Consider the following 19702-nt stretch of genomic DNA (forward strand, 5'->3'; position numbering starts at 1 on the left):
CCTTAATAGTCATAGTGATGAAGTGTGTTTCAGTAACAACACAGAGCAGTTTGCCATGGCCATGACTTTATTATAGACAAGTTGTTGAGGTCTTTAATGGGAGAGAAGAGACATAAGGCTACATTACTGGCTATTAACCAATCAAAGCTTTCATCTGCTGGCTCTGATGAACTTGTATGAGGCTGTGAACCATGAGCCACAAACTGTAGTGTGACGTACAGACAGAGGAGGGTTGGTGAAGCTGTCAGAATAACATCCTGAGTACCTGCAGAGTTCCTGAGACCGTTGGGTTGAAAGATACGGGACTGCCAGTAAAGTAAAGAGTACTTTGACCCAGACAGCAGGACACAATACATTTCTCAGGGAGGTTTTTTTCCATCAGTACTCAAAGGGCATAATTCATAAATGTCTACAGTAACTTAAACTAAATAACTAAATCTGATTTTCTTGACAATAACTGAGCAGTTATAAAAAAAAAATGTCAGTTCAGAAGTGGTTTCCAAAAGCTTTCACCATTTGCTTGCTATGCTCTGAGAGGATAAGGACTTCATATTTGCCTGGTTTCTGGTGGTGTTTCCCATCCCAATACAAAGCACTCCTGGACATGGCTTTTAGAGAATTAACAGTTTGTCTCACCTCTACTTTCTTTCAGATGTGTTATAATAATATTAATACAAAAACAAAAACACCATATTCCCCATTGTTAACCCCACAGTCCAGTCACCTCCATACCCGTATCACCCCGGACACCCAACAAGAGATCAGAGAAAAAGGAATACATGAGAAAGGGTGGGAAAGCCCTTTTCGACCACGCTGTCCATCCTCGTGCTCCAGCAGAACAGCTCTTTAGTAGCTGCGTCCAAACAGGGTGTAGTACTGGGCAGGCTCCTTGCCGCTGATGCACATCTGACCGGGCTGCAGCGTCTTCAGGGGGGAGAAGGGGATACAGAGGCTCTTGGCTCCCATGGACGGAGCTCCAGGTTCCAGGTCCTGGTCCCTGCAGGAGAACAAAAATGCCTTTAGTGGTGGAACTTGGAGCACTCGAAGAAAAGTCTGGGAAAATACAAAATGTTAAATATTTTATTCTTGCACCATTTCACCTAAGTCTCATGTGAGTCAGGACCAATTATGACTTTACAAATAACTGACTAGACGTAGAAAACTAAGTAAATGCATTTGAAATGACTACAGCGAACAGCAAAATGAGCAAAAAGTAAAGTTTTCATCCCAGCAACTGCAGAATGTAACTCTGCGTTTATTGCATATGTATATTTCATGCACTCATGAATTTCTTATCATGGGTGAGTTAGATGTTTCCTTTGCTGAACCTTAGGAGTCACACAGTGACATGCAGGACGTACTTGGCAGTGGTTTTCTTGATCCAATCCTCGCACTCAATTCCTCCACAGAATGGGATCTGGGCAATCTGTCAAGCAAGACAAGTGGATTATAAACCAGGTACTCAGGCAGGAACAGTGACACGTCTTGCAGAGTGAGGGTTGTGTTACTCACCTTGCCCTGGTCCAAGTTTTTCTGGAACTGTTCCATTGTGTCACAAGCCACCATGTTGCTCTTCAGGTCCTCTGAGGCTCTGACAAACACACACACACAACTAAAGTTAACCAATCGCTCCTGTAGGTTGTCTTGATTTTGTAACTGTGTTTACTTAGTTGCAGCTTGAGCTACCACAGTCTGTGAAACAATGCTGCCCCCTGCTGTTTGAAAGAGAGAATGATTTTAATCCTGCAATAACTTTTTTATTTGTGCATTGAAAAAGTCACACATCACATCCCGTGACACAGAAACCCACACTGTTAAAATTCTTCTTCCCTGTGGGATTTAGAGCACTTCAGTTTTTCCTTACTCTGTCCACATGCCTTGTCTGTGGTTAGTTGTACTTATAGTACAAGACTAGTGTGTAGTGCTGTATCTTACTTCTTGAACAGGCTGCTCTGGATGTCTTCCAAAATGGCGAGCAGCTTCTTTTCCACATCAGCCTCGGGGATCGTCATCTTCGCACCCGAGTCTCTCCTCACCGCCACACACTGACGCTGCTGCATATCTTTAGGACCCACTTCCAGACGGATAGGAACTCCCTGGACGAGAGACAGACGTACAACACAGACAGAGAGAGAGAAACAGCTACGGTCATTATCACTGCCTTCACAATCTTGGCTGTTGTGACTTGCTAACTTTTATCCTTTCTTGTTTCTTATTGTTGAATTTACACCTTCAGGTATATCACTTCAATAACTATCCCCACTATTGCTATTAGCACATGAGTTCTGACCTTGAGTTCCCAGTGGTTGAACTTCCAGCCTGGGGAGTAGTTGTCTCTGACATCAGTCTTCACCCGGATGCCAGCATCCACCAGCCTGCTGAGGTATTTAGAGCACTGGGTCAACACTGCCTCCTTCTCCTGCTCTGGCAGGGAGACAGTGATCCCACAGGGGATGATGACCACCTGGAAAAGCAGAGAGAAATGTTAACTACTTAGTGTGTTTTTTTCATGTACATGTAAGTAGTTGTCACAGGTTGGTTAATTAATTTATCAGCGGTTTGTTCTTCATGTTTAAAACAAAAAAAGAGCAGGACATAAAAGCAGATGACTTGTACTTAATGTCATTACACATTTGCCACATAAAAAAGTAAAGTCGTCCATCAAGTGAATCTACTGTATTTCTATGACCGTGTGTGAGAATGTGTGTGTGTACCTGCAGGCAGGCCACCCTGGGTGGCAGTACGAGTCCCATGTTGTCTCCGTGGACCATGGTGAGGACACCGATGGTCCTGGTTGTGAGTCCCCATGAGTTCTGGAAAGCCAGCTGTTTCTCACCTGGCCTCTTCGGGTCCTCGAACACAATCTCAAACATCTTGGAGAAGTTCTGACCCAGATGGTGGGATGTTGCACCCTGAGGAAACACAAAGCAACGCCAAGGGTGAGACGACGTCATGTTTGTTTTTTTGTCACTGTCTGAGTGCATGTAAATGAAGTGTGAAAAACAAACTGTTGGTTGTCAAGTGTTGAGATTTACGTGTTAAACATGAAACAAGTGAAGTGATCCAGTACCTGAATGGCTCGGCCGCTGGCGGAGACGAATGCCTCCACAGTGGTGGTGTAATCTCCTCCTGCAAACTTCTCCTTCTCCGTCTTCCTCCCCTTCACCACGGGGATCGCCATCAGCTCCTCGTACACCCTGGCGTACAGATCCAGGATCTGAAGCACCTAGAAATACATAAAGTAAAGACAAAGTACACAAAAACTGTTACTGATGTACAATACAGCCCAGTTTAAAGTCATTTAGGTGCTACACCATTAGCCATCTCAACACTAATGCATCAGAAGTAGTTCTAGTGCATTTCTCCATATAATGGACAGAGACGTCAGGGTGATTACCTCCTCAGCTGCCTCCTCTTTGGTGGCAAAGGCCGTGTGTCCCTCCTGCCACAAGAACTCTCTTGTCCTCAGGAAGGGCTGAGGGTGTTTGAACTCCCATCTCTGGGGGAGAGAAAAAGGATGTCAGGGTGCCAAATGTCTTCAACAAACCTTTAATTACAAATGTAAGATGTACAAGTAAGAGGTGTGGATGAAGATGGTGTAGATGTGCCTGTAGTAGGATACTGACCACGACATTACACCACTGGTTGAGTTTGATTGGCAGGTCTCTGTGGGACTGGACCCATTTAGCGTAGGCAGGGTACATGACTGTAGGAAAGCAAAACAGACTGCAGGTTTATACCAAACATGACAGACCGGCAAAACCACAGCAGCCGCTGCATTGAAAACAGGATGACTTAATGCTAAAGCTATGTAGATACTGTATGGGTGTGAGTATACCTGTCTCACTGGTGGGTCTGACAGCAATGGGCTCGGCCAGCTCAGTCTTTCCTGACCGTGTTACCCAGGCAACCTGACAAAGATGACAGCATCACCTTTAAATGTAGTTGTTTCTGTTGAGTAAACTGTTAATTTGATTGTTTTTTATTTTACTTTGTGCTGCAATTCATTCTTTTTCCCTTCAATGTGTTACCTCATTCAAGGGAGGACATCATAAAAACTGGTCTTTTTACCTCTGGAGCAAAGTCTTCAATGTGGGACTTTTCCTTCTCCAGGGCGGCCTGAGAGACGAACATGGGGAAGTAGCAGTTCTCCACACCCAGTTTCTTAATCTCCCGGTCAAAGAAGTCTTTAATAGTCTCCCAGATGGAGTAGGACCAGGGTCGCAGCACATAGCAGCCGCTAACATCATAGTACTCAATCATCTCCGATTTAGTGATGACCTGGAGGGGAGGAGCAGCATTACATCGAAAGGAGAGTTTTCAAAAGACATGTCAGGAATGAGTGTTTTGTTTGCTGATCGTGGGTTGTTCTTGAAGCAGAAAAAGGTTTAGTTAGAGAAAAAGCGGATCTGTGTCTGATAAACTCACCTGAGAGTACCAGTCAGCCAGGTTCTCCTCTTTCTTGGCCTCCAAGCCCAACCTGTCAGGGACAGACAACTAAATCAGTGACGCAAATCTTAAAATCAAACTGCAAAATATATTTAAGTGTAAATTTCTATTTCCGTTTCCTCAATCACAATTTTAATGTATTAGTTAAGCTACTAACACACCATTTGAGTATTTTTTATTCAGATTGTTTTATTATCTTCTCGCAGAAAGAACAGTTTGATTGATTAGTTAGATTATACCTGGGAGCAATTCCAACAAAACACACAGCAATTCCCAGTTCAGCCAACCATGCAACTCAAGGCTCACATCAGTAGCTATAAAGCCAGCGAACCAGCTTAACGTAGCCTACTGCTAACAGACAAATCAGTTCTGCACCATAAGGGCCTAAACATGCTCCCCATTATGATGGAACAAAAGTATGATCTGATTATTAGTCTTCATCTGAGGAACAGAAGTTTTTTTTTTTTACTTTTTGCATCTTCTATCAAAACCTGAGGAACCATTTTCAGCTTCAGCAGGTCTTCAGAATCAAAGCGTCAAATTTAAAACATGCACAAGATAAATATTTTTCATATAAATTAGTAGCGCAGCACTATCAAAGAGCGATCACAGTTCACCCTTGATGCCGACAGCAGACCACAAACACCAATCGAGCACTACGGAAAACACACCAACCATTTAAAACTCACCCGATCGGAACACAAAAACCTCCCCGATGTCACCAGTCGTTAAACTACAGTAGCAGAGGGTCGTGACGTACATATGATCCATCTTCAGTTTGCAACTAACAAACCGAAGTATCTGCATCTGTCTCCGCAATGCTTCAGTGTTTGTTTGAAGGTTTAAATGAAACTAACTAAACCAACTGCCAGATGCTGTATGTTGTCATGTGTGGTAACAATTCAACACTTCCATACAAAACAATGCATCTCATTCAACTAACCATAATCTGCTCAAACAGAATTCTGAGAAAACAGTTCAGTTCAAGGCTTTTTATTGGCTCACACATTTTGACTCCCACTTCCAGTCAATTTCAGCCAAAATCCTTGTCAGTACAAACAACTGTACCTGCCATACCATCTGTCTAACTTCTAGTATACATTTCTTTCTTCAGTCTGCAGAGCCTTACTCCACATGCAGGAGGAGAGAGAACTATTTCCACTAGTCACCATCACAGTTAGGGACACCAGAACACAACAGAAAACAGGTTGATGTTTTTAAAATCATGATGTGAGGCGTTCAACCTGCACTTACAGGGAGGGAGACAGAAGGAAAGAGCTTAAAGTAGGAGAGTTGACTTCAGATGCAAAAAGTAAAATAAAACTTTGTTCCTCAATATCCTTATAATGATGTTCACAATACCTATTGTTAAGTATCCTTTGATCTAAAGTTAGATGATGAACACATGAAGTCCCATTTTATACTAAACTTTGTGCTGGTTGGAAACATTTCAAACGGTCTGGATCTACTTCTTCACCTCTCTCCTTTCATCTGCTTCCAGTCTCTCACCGTGTTTGTTTCTTAGGTCCTTGACCCTCTCCTGCGCCTCCTGCTCCTCCCGAGGCCTCCTTGCCCTGGCCACCCTTGTCTCCTTTACCCTTCTTCCCTCCTCCTGCCCCTCCTGCTCCTTGTTTCTCAGACTTGTTCTCCCTCTCCTTGCGGTTTTTGTCCTCTCCTCCAGTGGCTCCAGCAGCTGCCACTGGTTTGTAGTCCTCTCCAGTAAGCGCCTTGTACTTGGTCTTCAGGTCCAGGAGTCTTTTTACAGCTTCATCCACCTGGTCCTGAAATGGAAGGACAGTTGTTGCTTGGCTCTAACAGTGCTTCCTGTATTTATTCTGCTCTGTTGGTTCCTTACCTTGGGGGCCTTCTCTGACTTTAACTTTCTCACCAGCTCTCCCTGTTGGGCCACCTCTGAGAACAGTTTCTGGGTCTCTGGGGATGAGGTGGACTGGGTCTGGGCAGGGCTGGCTGGGACTTGTAATCCTGGTTTGTAATCCTGTCCAGTCTGCTGTTTATACTCTGCCTTTACGGCCAACAGTTGCTTCACTGCAGCGTCTACTTCATCCTGGGGAACAGTCGGCAAGCAGAGAACAGTTCAGACACAGCAGCAGAACAGTCACAGGTCTAATCAGCAACATAACGACTCTGAAACATCATAGATGGTTGTGTAGTAACAGCTGTGACACAGTTAGAACTGATGCAGTTATACTCTCACCTTTGAGGCCTTTGAGGCCTTGAGTTTCCTCACCACCTCTCCCTGCTCAGCAACCCTCTCATAGAGGCCGGAGGCAGCAGGGGCAGGACTGGGGCTGTTCTGGGCTGGGGCGGGGACTGGGGCTGCCTTGGCTGGGGCGGGGACTGGGGCTGCCTGGGCTGGGGCCGCTCCAGGCTTGTACTCCTGGCCTGTGATCTGTTTGTACTCTGCTTTCAGGACGAGCAGCTGTTTCACTGCAGCATCAACCTGGTCCTGAAGAAACATGCACAAGTGTTAGTGTGACTCAGCTCAGAGTATTTATATTCATGTGATGGAGAAACACTGTTGTAACAGTGCAGTGGTTAAAATATTAACATTCTAATGAATTGTGAAACATCTTAGTATTGATTTATAGTATTGATGTATAAAACAACTTAACTACTTTCCACTATCACTGGCCAGGCTTAGCACCTAACAACCTTTATTTTATCTTCTACTAAAGCAAGTCCTCTACATTTTCCTATGAATATAAAATTAGCTAGCTAATTAAAATTAGCATATAAGACCAGAAACAAGCCCTGCTGTAGACGCCTTGCTATGTTACTTCATTGTACCTTGGAGTGACACAGACTACAGGCCGACCATATATCACAAACCAGCAAGTGAAGCTGAGATTATTGTCTGAAAAATTGTGTTTTCCTGCAGCAGCCACAGTGGCTGGTGGAGTTTTTTCTAGGTAAGAGTTTGCCCGCACAAGCATAGAGTGCTGCCACGGAGAAACTTGCCACTACATCTCCACTGTTAGCACGGTTGCATGAGAATACCTTGGGGGCTTTTTCAGACTTCAGTTTCCTCACAAGCTCCCCCTGTTGTGCCACGCGCTCATACAGGCCCGAGGGAGAAGAGGAAGAGGAAGAGGAGGTGGTCGCGGGAGAAGGAGCAGAAGACGCAGGAGTGGAGGGGGCCATCCCTGGTTTGTAATCTTGACCGGTCAGCTTTTTAAACTCCACCTTGAGAGCGAGGAGCTGCTTCACTGCTACATCAATCTGGTCCTGGTACCATCAACAAACCAGCGTGTTGTTGCGAGCAGTTAAAGATAAATTTGGCTTCCATGCAAATGATGTGGGGACATGAAAGACCGGACAAATGATTTGGGGAAACGAGCAGCGAGCAATTAGATGCGAGAGTTCACTGGACAACGAATGAGGACATGAGACAAATCACTGACTACAATGTCAATCTACGGACACAGGACTTGGGACGCGAGTGCCGACTGGACAAACGGACACGGACAAGAATAGTGGACAAAGAGATGCAGACATGGTTAGTAATTGGACAGGTACCTTGGGTGCCTTCTCTGCCTTCAGTTTCCTGACCAGCTCGCCCTGCTGGCTGACACGTGTGAACGGACAGGAGGTGGGGTCTGTTGACGGGGCGGGTGGGGCTGGAGTGGAGGTGGGAGGGGCCATGCCCGGCTTGTAGTCCGTACCTGTCTGCTGCTTAAACTGGGCCTGCAGAGAGACAGAGTGTGATTGCAAATCATTTGAATGATTAAGACTCTTTATTCAGTTTATTTACTTTTAATTCCAGCTGACCTTTAGAGAAAGCAGCTGCTGAACAGCCTTGTCCACTTCATCTTTAGGAGCCTTGGCAGTCTTAAGCTGACGGACAATTTCACCTTGTGCTACAATGCTCGAGAACAAGTCCCCAGCTGAGGTTGACGCTGGGGCAGGCGCTGGGGCGGAGGTTGAGGCAGCCTTGGCGGGGGTGGCAGACTAAGATGAGAGTTAAGGAAGATTTAGAGACAGATGAAGAGTACGGCATCGGCAGGTACCAGTTTATCCCAGACATCAAAGAGCTACCTGCAGGATACTCTTAGCTTTCCTTTGAATGACCTTCCCAGTTGTGATTAAAGACTCAGACTGAGAAAACATAGGCTTTGAGGCCATATTCAAAGACACCAGTAGAGCCTGTCTATCATTTAACAAACCTTTGCATTACTGGTTAGACCAGTTCTCAGACTCCTGCTACTGCTGGCGATGTCCCATAACAAACTACTTCTTTAGGATTAAACATTCAATGCTTTGTTTTCCATTTTTCTGTACCAACTGTGAGACTGAACACCCCTATAGGAGGGAACCCCATCTCCATTATTCCCCTCTAATTAAGACTACATCAGTCTAGACCAATAACTTTGCATCCACAGTAGTGTCTAAATAATTAACAAGCTGACTTGAGGCGGTTAACAATAACATTTGGTATATAATTTCACAACATTTGGATGGGGGTTTTCCTAACACACTCACTTTGTTGCTGGATGTCTGGCTCTTGCTCTTGTCCTTAGATCCAGATGTCGGCATCTCCTTGACGTGTCCGTCAGGAATGTAGAGCAGGACACAGGGACTCTCCTTACAGCTGTTAGGACTGTAGATGTTAACCCCAGTTAGACACAGACAGCACAGTCAGGACAATCAACATGGTTAGACCACGAGTTTAAACAAATAAAGAGGTCTTTTGCCCCACCTGACTGGCTCATAGGGTTGGTCACAGATGTAGAAGCCCCGTCTCTGGAGCTGGATAATGTCCCCTTTCTTCAAGCTTTTCAGACAGGGATCTCCAAACATCTTCTCCTCCAACTGACAGAGTGAGAATAAGACGGTCAACGGAAAACATAAAATGACCAGAGCACATGTCACGCTCTCATACTGTGAGATTAAAAACACAAGTCTCAGAACAAACCTTGCTGCTTTTGTTGATGTAATCTTTGAAGTCATCGTCTTTGGTGATGATGGCTTTGGAGATGAGAGGCTGGTAGTTGACACAGATGGTGGGCAGCAGGGGGGCACTGTTTGTGTCAGCCAGCCATGTGATCTTTGCGGTCTTCTTGTAGTCCGTGTTCTCCAGGTTCAGACGAGCCTGCATGGACACCACTTTACCATCAGCTCCTCTGAGTACAGAGAAAGAGCGAGAGAACAGACGGGCGAAAAGGCAGATTGTTACTTTAAGGCGACACCTTGCGGTTGTCCAAAGCAACATGGGTTAGCTGAGCGGCGATACTACACACTTGTTTATCTTGGTGATGATGAGGTTGCCCCAGTTGATGAAGGTGACAGTCTCTCCCTCTGAGATCGTCTCAGCATCAGCGCCTTCAATCAGAACTCGAGGTCCATACCAAACCTTCTTCATGCCCACCTCTGTGTTCTGGATGGAAACAGAAGTTGATATGCCATTATAGGCTTAATATACAAGGGGGGTATTACAATATATAGAATCAATAAAAGTTTGACCCTCGATCCCCCAACATCTCGATTCTTAATAACAGAGATGTTAATAGCAGTAAAAGACCAAGGTAGACACAGCTTACTGACACATGGTTTGACTGAAACACTATCTGGAAAAAAAATTACAAGCAGCCTGTTGATCATATTATCTCCAGCAGAAATCATTTGGTTGTTAATTCAATTTAATGACAGATTGAATGTTCTTTAATCAGTGTGTGTGTGAGAAAGGAACAGAGAGAGCTCTAACCTTGGGGTGTTTGGCCACATCCTTGGTCTCCTCTGCAGCCTCTGGGACAGAAACAGGCACCGCGTAGGAGCTGGACAGAGCCGTGTACCTGGGAGCTACGGGATCAATAACCTAAGACACACACAGAGACAAAGACATGCACACACACACACACAGGCAGACAGACACAAACAGGTCAGTATAAGAAACGGCAGACTAGCACTTGCTTTATGATAATCTCCACATACTAAATGCTGAGTAATGAAAGGACACAGCAGAAAATGATGCACCGACAGTTGTCTTTGAAAAGAAACAGAAAATCGATCCAAAAGAAAATAAAAAAAACAGCTCAGTAAGTGACAAATGAAAGAAAGATGAGTGAATCGTGATTGTAAGCAACAGAGTGAAACAAGCTTTTCTTCAGCTGCTCATTCAGCCACCATCCACTTTCACTATTTTGCCAGCCAGCTCGAAGTTTAGGAGCCTGAATGATAACTGAATGATTTGCAGGATAGACCATCCAAGCAGAAACAGATCAACTTCCTCCCAGAGGAGGCTAATGTTGTCCGGATTATTCCCCAAGATCACAAAGAAGCAGTAAACCACTTTGCAGTGCAATGGAAGCAGATATTTTTAGTATGCAGGCCGCAGTGGGAACAATAACAGCTCTGACAATGATGAGTGCAACCAGTGGATAAAGCTCAGCTACGTCAGACTCACAACAACACCAGCCCCTCTTCACGCTAACAAATACAATACAGTGTATCCCATTTCACACCATAATCAGTTTTATTCACTCCTTATAGCATTAAACTTAAAATATCTGTGGTCACGACCGATTATTATAGATTACGGTGATCTTTTTACAGTGAGGTGACAGATGTTACACTAAAACACGATGTAGTTCGTATCTGTAATCACGACAGGCTGACAAATATATCTGAGGAGCAAATTTGACAATGACCTAATGAACTGTGATGTCGGTCAGTTAAGGAATAAAGCGTGAAGCCTTTTAGAAATTTCACTTTGAGTGGATGTTGAATGTTAAATGAAGAACAGATGGAGGGGGAGATGTGAGGGAGGATTTAATACTGGACATGAAGGTTTTGCCATTTAATACTTTCTCTGGTGAGGGACGATTTAAATACATTTTGCATTATGTAACCGATCTGTTACAGATTTAAAGCTGCATTTAGAAAATCCTTCTATAAAATCTGCTATATCATTATTACTCTCTGGGTTTAAATAAACCTAAACCATGTATGACCATAGAAAACTAGACCCTCAAAAATATCTCTTCACCTTCATCCACCCCCAGCAGCCACATTACCTTTACTGATGTCACCATTTATGTTTAGGACAGTTTAAGTCTTCAAAACCAAAAACCTGTTCGACAGAACAGAGCAGACGGCTCGCTGCGTTTACTTTCAATACTCTTTATAAATCAGCTTAAATCTGCGAGGAGAGGTGAGTGATGCAAGCAACAAACAGGTAAAAGGAAAAACACGGTGTGCAAGAGAGGAACACTGACCCATCATTTTGTCAAGCCATGATCCAAGATGAGCGTTCACATAAGGGGCCAATTCAGGGAGTTGTAGAGGATCCAACCCAAAATAACTAGTAAACCAATCCATTCAGTAAATTCTGTGATTACTCCTCTGCTGCAGCCTCCACCATTAGGTCAGAGGTCAGTTTTAAAACAGCACCCGAGAGGACATCTGTGACTCACTACTACACATCTCTGCTGCTTTTTCATGGCGTCAGTTCTTTGACATGTAAACCAGACATCATCTGTTTGGCTGGTAAAATAGTGAAGGCTGCTGGTTGGATTTTCAGATAAACCAGCCCGTGATGAAAGCAGGGAGGGAGTGGATGAAAATGAGGAAGAGGAGGAGGTGGAAGAGGAGTACCTTCAGACAGCTAATTGGCAGCTTGGAAACAGAAGAGTGAGATGCTGTTTAATGTCAGATACAAGGGGGGAGGAAGAGAGAGGGGAGAGAGGTAGAGACACAATTACAGAGAATGGACCGTTTACATAATTGCCCCTCGCCGCTTTGTCCTCAAACCAACTGACATGCTTTCCTTTTTGGTTTTTGTCCCTTTTATTTCCCCCTCTAGCCAAGACCCAACCCAAGTCTTTTACTCTTGTACTGCACATCATGCTACTCCATCTATAGCGCTAATTATAATTCATTTCATTAATTACATACATCAATTTCAATACATAAATTACAAAAGTATAATAATTCTGCACTCTAGGGATCTAATGATCATTTATAAGTTACATTTTTCTGCTGGCCAACAAAACAAAAGGGGACCAAAGTATCAATGGTGCCAGCAGGAGACTTTTAAAGTCCTGAAATGTTATTAATACTGCAAGGACTACTACTGCGACTGACTGAAGTAGCACCGTTTGCAAAACCTTGCGAGGCAGCTGGATTCGTGAGATCACCATCGCACAAATATCCATCTTTACTTTATGTATTTGTGGCTGAACCACAGTGGTTTTCTGGTGTGACAACGGCGACAAGCAAGTGTTTGTTCGGATACAACAGTGGAGGCTCCTAAAGAGGTTAGTGCAGATGCTGCTAGCGCATCAGTGACATCTAAACTGGAGAAAGAAGAACGGCACAGTTTTTACTGACAACTTCCAAGACGGTTGTGTGTAAAAAACCTGCGTTCACTGAACTCAGAGGCTTTAGAGAAATATTGGACCATTTACTGTAAAACTGTGAAGACCGCCTGTAACCATATTTAAATATATGTGCTGCTGTAAATATCGCCAAGTAGACACGAAGGAACCTGAGGACACAAAACGTTCTGAAGAGGGTGGAGAGGAGGAGTTAGTTGATCATGCAGGAAGCCTTTGCACAGACAGAAGCAGCCGTTTGTTCCTTAATCTCCACCTGATGCCGACATCATAACTACTTTTAGCAGCGGTTTAATTGAATTATGTCCCTGTTGAATGAGCCTGTACTCAACACCCCATCATCCAGAGGTGATGAAACACTAGTCTGTCATTAGTGTAAAATGGACTTGAATGAAACTCACTCATATGTATGCTGTGTCTAAGCACTTTTCTTCACTCTCTGTTTATGTACATTTTCAAATGATTAACTGCACACCTTCTACTTGACTCTGGGATGAAGCAGCAAGTGCCAGCAAGAAAAGCCACACAGAGGAAGCAACAGTGATGTGCAGACGGATGAAAATGAGTAAAACAACGTGGATACAAGCATGTGGGATATGGAATGAAGCAGCTGGTTTGGTTTTTGAGGTGTTCAGTGTTATTGGGGGTGATAAAGAGGGTGAGGATGGGGTGATGAAGCAGGAAACCAGGTAGCAAATAAAAGTGTCTAAGAATGAGAAAAGCAAAGCAGAAAGAAGCCATGCCAGCAGCAGACCCAAGGGCAATCCTCTGAAGCTGTCAGTAACAGGCTTCAGCCGCTCAGGCCTGCGTCGGATATATTCATAATATCTCCTCTTTGGCTAACATATGAACTAGTTAAAACAAGATTAGCCCTTACCCATCACAACCAGCACGTCATACAAATGTCAGTATATCAAAACGGACTGCAGTTGTATCTTACAAGATACAATTCAACATACTGAGGCAGACTGAGTCGGGTTGAGCGGCCCTGATGATGAAGGTGGGATTACGTTTTTAAATTGGACTCCCACACAGTCAGTGGCCAACAGGCAAACCCTTATTTTTTAACTCTGTGGACATCTTCATACATCTTAATGTTACAACAAGCCAGATTCAATGTCAGGATCACCATTTACATGTACCGCTAATTCAGACAGTCAGGCCTAGATGTCAGATGGCAAAAGGAGGAAAATGTACCTTCTTATTGAAGGCCCAGATCTTGTCCCACTCCATGTTCACCACCGACCTTGATCCACCCTGGAAGGAGCCGGATAAAAGACAAATCAAATTTTAAACAGATACAAAAGGAAATGTTATCTCTTATGTATTCTTTATCTACTTTGTCGACTCCATCATTTTGTTTCAGGGCCTTTCCCCTGCCCATCTCCTACTATGACAACTGTACCTGGGCTGCTATGAACTGTTTCAGACCCTCAACGGTCATTCCTCTCCTCAGGACCCCTCTGACAGTGGGGAAGCGAGGGTCGTCCCTGGCGGACGAGATGAGAAAAGTCAAAAGAGAACGTGGATGTAAAGAGGGAAAAAAGGAAAGGGAGGAATACAGGGGGAGGAAAATGAGGTTGGTACAGACCACCAAGAATTAGTAGAAGTAATAGGCACCTCATACATTCCAAGTGGTCACATTACTAAGCATCAGTCATCAGGTAAACCAAACTAGACCTACCATCCGTCAACGTATCCCTGGTCGACAAACCAGGTGAGCTTCCTCTTGGACAGCACTGTGTTGTTGAGGTTGAGTCGGGCGTACTCCCAGATGTAAGGCTTCCTGAGGCGCAGGGCGTTAATTATCCAGTAGAACTGCTCGTCGCGGTCGTGGTACTCAGTTGTCCTGAGAGCATGGGTCACACCCTCCAAACTGTCCACAATGGGACAGGCAAAGTCGTATGTTGGGTAGACTCTGGAAGAGAGGAGGAGACGGACTTATCAAAAAGGGCACAATATTTAATGCAAATACTCCAGATGTCACCGTGCAACTTGTTGTTTGGTTTTTCCAAATCACTTCTACAGGTCAATTACTTGTAGGTTTTTCCAGTGCGAGGGTGGGGGGTGTTCTTGCAGCGGTAGAGGGTGGGGTCTCTCAAGCAGCCGTTGTTGGAGCTCATGTCAAGCTTGGCTCTCATGCAGCAGGTCTGACCGTACTCTGTCCCAGCTTTCATCTCCGCCCACATCTTCGTGTTCTGTTCCACCGCTACAGAGGAGAGAGGGAAGTTGCATATTGTAGCTTCATACAGTTAAGAAATTTGCATTGGAGCTGCAACATTCTCTGTGACTGGTAATCGTGTCATGTTTTATCCAGGCGTACTGTTGTTTCTGCATTTGGACTCTGCGCGCTGCTCCCTCTCCTGCTTCATCTGCTCAGGAGGCGTGTCGTCGATGTAGGCCTTGCCCTCGGCAAGCAGCTGATCAGCAAATTTCATTATGATGGGAAAATGGTCGCTGGTGTAGGTGAACTGGTCTGGATGGATCTGGAGCATGGAAAGATCTTCCAGAATGACCTGAGAGGAAATGAAGACACGCAGAAGTAAGAACATGAACCTTTTGATTTCAAGGTCGTCTGGACTAATTCCCAATTTTCCTCTCTGCTTTCACCTTCTCAAAGTCCTCCTTCTCCTTCTCGGGGTTGGTGTCGTCAAAGCGCATGATGAGCTTGCCCTTAAATGTGACCTGGTAGTGCTGGTTGAGCAGAGCAGCCTTGGCATGGCCGATGTGCAGGTATCTGGCCACAGAGAGACAGAAAATTGGTCCGTGTTAAGAGAGGTAGTAAACTCCTAATGCACACTTAGAAATCTAATGAGCATGTAAAATCTGAACTTCTCCTAAACTGCAGATCAAGCCTTACCCGCTGGCCTCAGGGGGGAATCGAACCACCACTTTGCCCATCTCAGCTCCTGGCAAATCCACAAACTTGCCAACATCCTGCTTCTTCTCGTCCGACTGCCGACCACAAACACAAACAGTCACGAATACAGCAAGAGAGCTTCTCTCATTTCGTACTTATTCTTAAGTACATTTCCCCACAGTGAGATCAAACAAACATGATAATCCACCAATGGATCTGTGAGGACTGAGGTGTGGTCAGTTTAGTTTACATTCCATTAAAATTGCTCGTTAATGTCCGAAATTACACTTACGTTGGATTTGCTCATTGGCGCCTTCTTACTGGCATATTTGTTGCCCACAGCAGTGAAGGGAACCTGTGAGCTCAGGAAAGAAAACCAGCGATTGACATGGGAGAAGGATTTTCCCTGGCTTGGCCATCCTCCGTGACCTGCAGGGAAACAACCACAAACTGTAGTGCTGCATTTCACCTGCTTAAGTACAGAAATTTCACAATAAAGCAAACAGAGAAAATGGTAGAGGTCCAGAACTGGTAAATGCTGGATGGTACTCACCTTTGAGGGCAGCCCAGACAGAAAGGTCAGCCAGAGTGATGGCATGGCCAACCAGGAAGGTCCGCAGGGAAAGGGCCTTATCTAGTTCACCCAGTGCAGAAGTCAAACCGGACTGACCACACAGACGCCGAGCACTGAACTCCAGCCAGTGGTCGACCTGCAGATAACAGGCAGCAGCTCAAATGAGGAAAAAGAACACCAAACTGTTAACAAAAATCTCTGAACACACACTAATACACACCTCAGTCTGCTCCATCATGTTGGCTCCGTAGAGACCGAGAGCAGGAGCCACCCGAGCCAAATATCGACTGATGGAGTTGGCATCACTGAACTGGATCGCACTGAGGGAAGGAAAGAGAACACAGAGTTGAGATAAATAAGTAATAATGAAAACACTACAGGAACACATTGCACACTATTTAACTTCACATATACATTTCCTGCAATACGCCACTGAAGCTCAGTCTGCAATTTGATGAAATAATTGTGCCGCCTACTCTGAGACATGAAGCCGGGTGTCTTTGCCTTCCTCCACTGATACCTGCACGCTGCTCTTCACGTGCTCTGCTGCCAGAAGCGCCCCTGCAGGACAGAAGAGAAAATCCAGTGTTTGTTAGTGTTTGTTGGCTGAGGCTTGCTCAGGTTGCTGGAGAATGTTGAATGAGAATCCAGTAAAGGGAAAGTGAACATGCTTTAGATTCTTAAAAGGTGTTTCGCCTTTTCACTTCAGAACAACCGTGGCTTGCGTGACTGGCAATCTTCATTTTGTTCAGAGAACCAGCTGAACTGGTTCTGTAAAGTCCTGAACACGCAGTGTGTCATGTTAACCTGTAATCTTAATGATCTCATCATCCTTAAACAGCTGGGCACTCTTTGTAGAAGTGCAATTTTTCCAATACAGCAGTTTTCAGTGTGTCAGTACTCAAGTGCTTGCTTTATATAGATATTTGCTGCACACTTGGTATTAATACAGTTGGCAAAATGTGGGCTGAAATGCATAGAATCAGCTCAAAGCACAACCAAAAGATCTTAGGAGTCCTTCTACATAGACAACTCAGATCATCTTTCCAAAAAGGCTCTCCGCATTCCTTATGTCCAGTCTCACACAGGTGCGGCGTCTTACATGTCGACAGTCAACCATTAAGATCTGATGGAAGAGCTGCAGAGATAGTTTTTCTTTCAGTGGGTTCATTCCTGCACAGGAAACCTGGGCCTCAGGGCACCACTCCAACTACTGGCTAGCCTCGCCATTATTCAACTTCCCAGGCAGACAGTGCTGGTGCTAATCAACTCAAACATAAAATCAGAGAGCACAAAATATGCACTCCCCCTCCAACACTCTCCACGTTTCAGCACGCTTGCATCAGCCTGCAGTATTCACTGCTAACGCACGTCGGCGCTGTTTAGCCGCTGTCAAAGCTAATCAATTGATTAGGCTCTCTTGGTATAAAGCATTGACACCCCAACCCTTGGAAAGCTTGGTCCTTTCTGAACACAGCAGAAAGGACTGTCACATATTCATAAAACACGCCAGGTTATAGATATATTTTAGCAACATGTAGCTAACATGTAGAGCACCCAGCTAAGCTAACCTGAGTTAGCTAGTGTCAGCGTGTCAAACAACTGCTGTCATACATCCACAACTGCTCCATAAAGAATGACTGAATTACAAGTTCACAGAGAGTTTGTTGCATATAAAGACATATTTTCTGTGTCACCCACATTGAATACTGAAAGGTGGAACTGTAAAGTGAAAGGCAACTGCACATTTTGACAAACTGTCCACATGTTGTGGTTTGAAGTGCCACGACGACAAGCTAGCTAACGTTAGCATCTCTTAGCCAGTGCTATACACTCTCATTAGCTAACGGCTAGCTGGCTGCTAAGGTTAGCATTAGCTTCAGTCCAAACACGCCCCATATCATCTTATATGGACACACAGTCATACCATTGTAATAGTTACACACTTGGCTTCACTCTTTCCATTAATTTAGCTGCAAACATCCGCCAACTAAGTCAGATTGGACACAATTTTAACAACAATTTAACTTTTAATCTCGTCTTTTAATTGTACTGCTGCCTTCATGTCTGCTCTACCTACCATGACATCCCAACCCCGACACCCAGTGTCTTTTATTTCCCTTTCTGTTTGATTTTCAGTGGAGTTTGTTAGGTTGACACGTAGCTAATGGTGCTAACAGCTAGCTAGCCAGCTGTCACTAGTTCAGTCCGGAGGTATTCACTCACCTAAAGGCGGGTTGCTTGCGTTGATGGTGAGATTTAACGCCATACTGTGAAGTCCTTCTTCCACACAGGTGGTGAAGCCTTTATCGGTGTTTGCAGAAGCTCAACAGCACAGTCAGAGGACAGCCAAGACTCCTCTCCACACACCGAGCACCCCAGAGGTACCACGGGACAAGTCTTCTTCTCACACTGCTTTGTTTTTACCCCGCCGAGCAGCAACTCACTGGGGCAACACCGCCACCACCTGGACGGGAGTGGGAGCACACAGACAGGTGGACAGGTGGACAGACAGACAGGTGGTGGGAGGTAACTAAGCACGAGTACCACCAAGTACTGCACTAAATATATTTCTGAGGGACTTAAGTTGAGTATTTCTGTTTTTTACTATCTCTACTCACTCACTCTGCAATATATCTATTCATCTTTCTACCTGCTTTCTAATATCTTCTAATATATTCCCCTATGTATATTATATCGTTTCTATACTTCCTCTGTCTTAACAGTACACATATATATTTCAAATTCATTTATTTCTTTATATCTCCTCCTGTCTGCTGTGACACTGTGATAGGCCTGAACTCAGTGTGGCCACATTTCAGCAGGCTGATGATTACAAACTAAAATCATGGAGATGATTATCACGGCTGAGTGTGGAGGCTGAGCTAAAATCTTGTCTAATGTTTAAATGTTTCTAATGTTTAAAATTTAAACAATATATCACATTTGTGTTGATAAAAACTAGCATATAGCATCTGGTAGTTTAATGTCCAAAAACAAATTATATGATGAGAATCTTTTTTCTTAACCCAAACAAAAACTGATGAAACTCACATAGATTGTAATTATTGCTGTTTTGGATCCTTTTAATTGTTTTTATTTTCTTTTTGTTGCTATTCATCTATAAATTTGGATGATAAGCAAATGAATAAACAATCTTTTTCTCTGCATTTGTTTATGTTTGCTTACCTACATGCTTTTAAAACCTTTTTGATCAAAGGCGACTTTTATAATTTTAGCAAATAAAAAACACTGACGAATCAGCGTATTTATGTGTAGAGTGGGTTTTATATTCCATAGTACGATAAGACAGTGGATCATTATAATTACAATGAATAAATAAAAATCCTTTTGTCTTTTTTCCTGTTCCTGGCTGTGACCATCATTTGGCACCAGCATGATCGTTTCTTGCTGCTGGTATTGGAGCTAATGTGCCTTCCTAGAGCTTTTTGAACTCCCACAGAGGTG

The 19702-nt window shown here is 44.2% G+C and overlaps 1 protein-coding gene across 2 annotated transcripts; it reads right to left on the reverse strand.

Annotated features, from left to right (window-relative positions):
• Positions 1-49: 49 nt before the first annotated feature.
• On the reverse strand, positions 50-18639 carry eprs1 (glutamyl-prolyl-tRNA synthetase 1). 2 transcript variants are annotated; one of them, XM_070838282.1, is made up of 35 exons: positions 18461-18639; positions 16711-16795; positions 16455-16554; positions 16214-16370; positions 15953-16089; positions 15661-15755; positions 15411-15537; positions 15124-15316; positions 14838-15009; positions 14485-14718; positions 14206-14290; positions 13998-14057; positions 10172-10282; positions 9708-9844; positions 9383-9590; positions 9167-9279; positions 8950-9067; positions 8239-8418; positions 7987-8154; positions 7468-7695; positions 6665-6916; positions 6305-6514; positions 5959-6230; positions 4429-4480; positions 4072-4281; positions 3839-3911; positions 3627-3706; positions 3398-3499; positions 3071-3226; positions 2715-2912; positions 2291-2464; positions 1936-2096; positions 1513-1591; positions 1362-1426; positions 50-997 (listed from the first exon to the last, which is right to left on the reverse strand). In XM_070838282.1, the coding sequence occupies exons 1-35, from the start codon at positions 18501-18503 to the stop codon at positions 847-849; spliced, it is 4986 nt and encodes a 1661-aa protein (XP_070694383.1). In that variant the 5' UTR covers positions 18504-18639; the 3' UTR covers positions 50-846. The 2 variants fall into 2 exon arrangements, with proteins under 2 accessions (XP_070694383.1, XP_070694452.1); XM_070838351.1 differs by lacking the exon at positions 7468-7695.
• Between the last annotated feature and the right edge of the window lie 1063 nt (positions 18640-19702).

Source organism: Pempheris klunzingeri, chromosome 1 (assembly GCF_042242105.1).
Source record: "Pempheris klunzingeri isolate RE-2024b chromosome 1, fPemKlu1.hap1, whole genome shotgun sequence".
NCBI lineage: Eukaryota > Metazoa > Chordata > Actinopteri > Acropomatiformes > Pempheridae > Pempheris > Pempheris klunzingeri.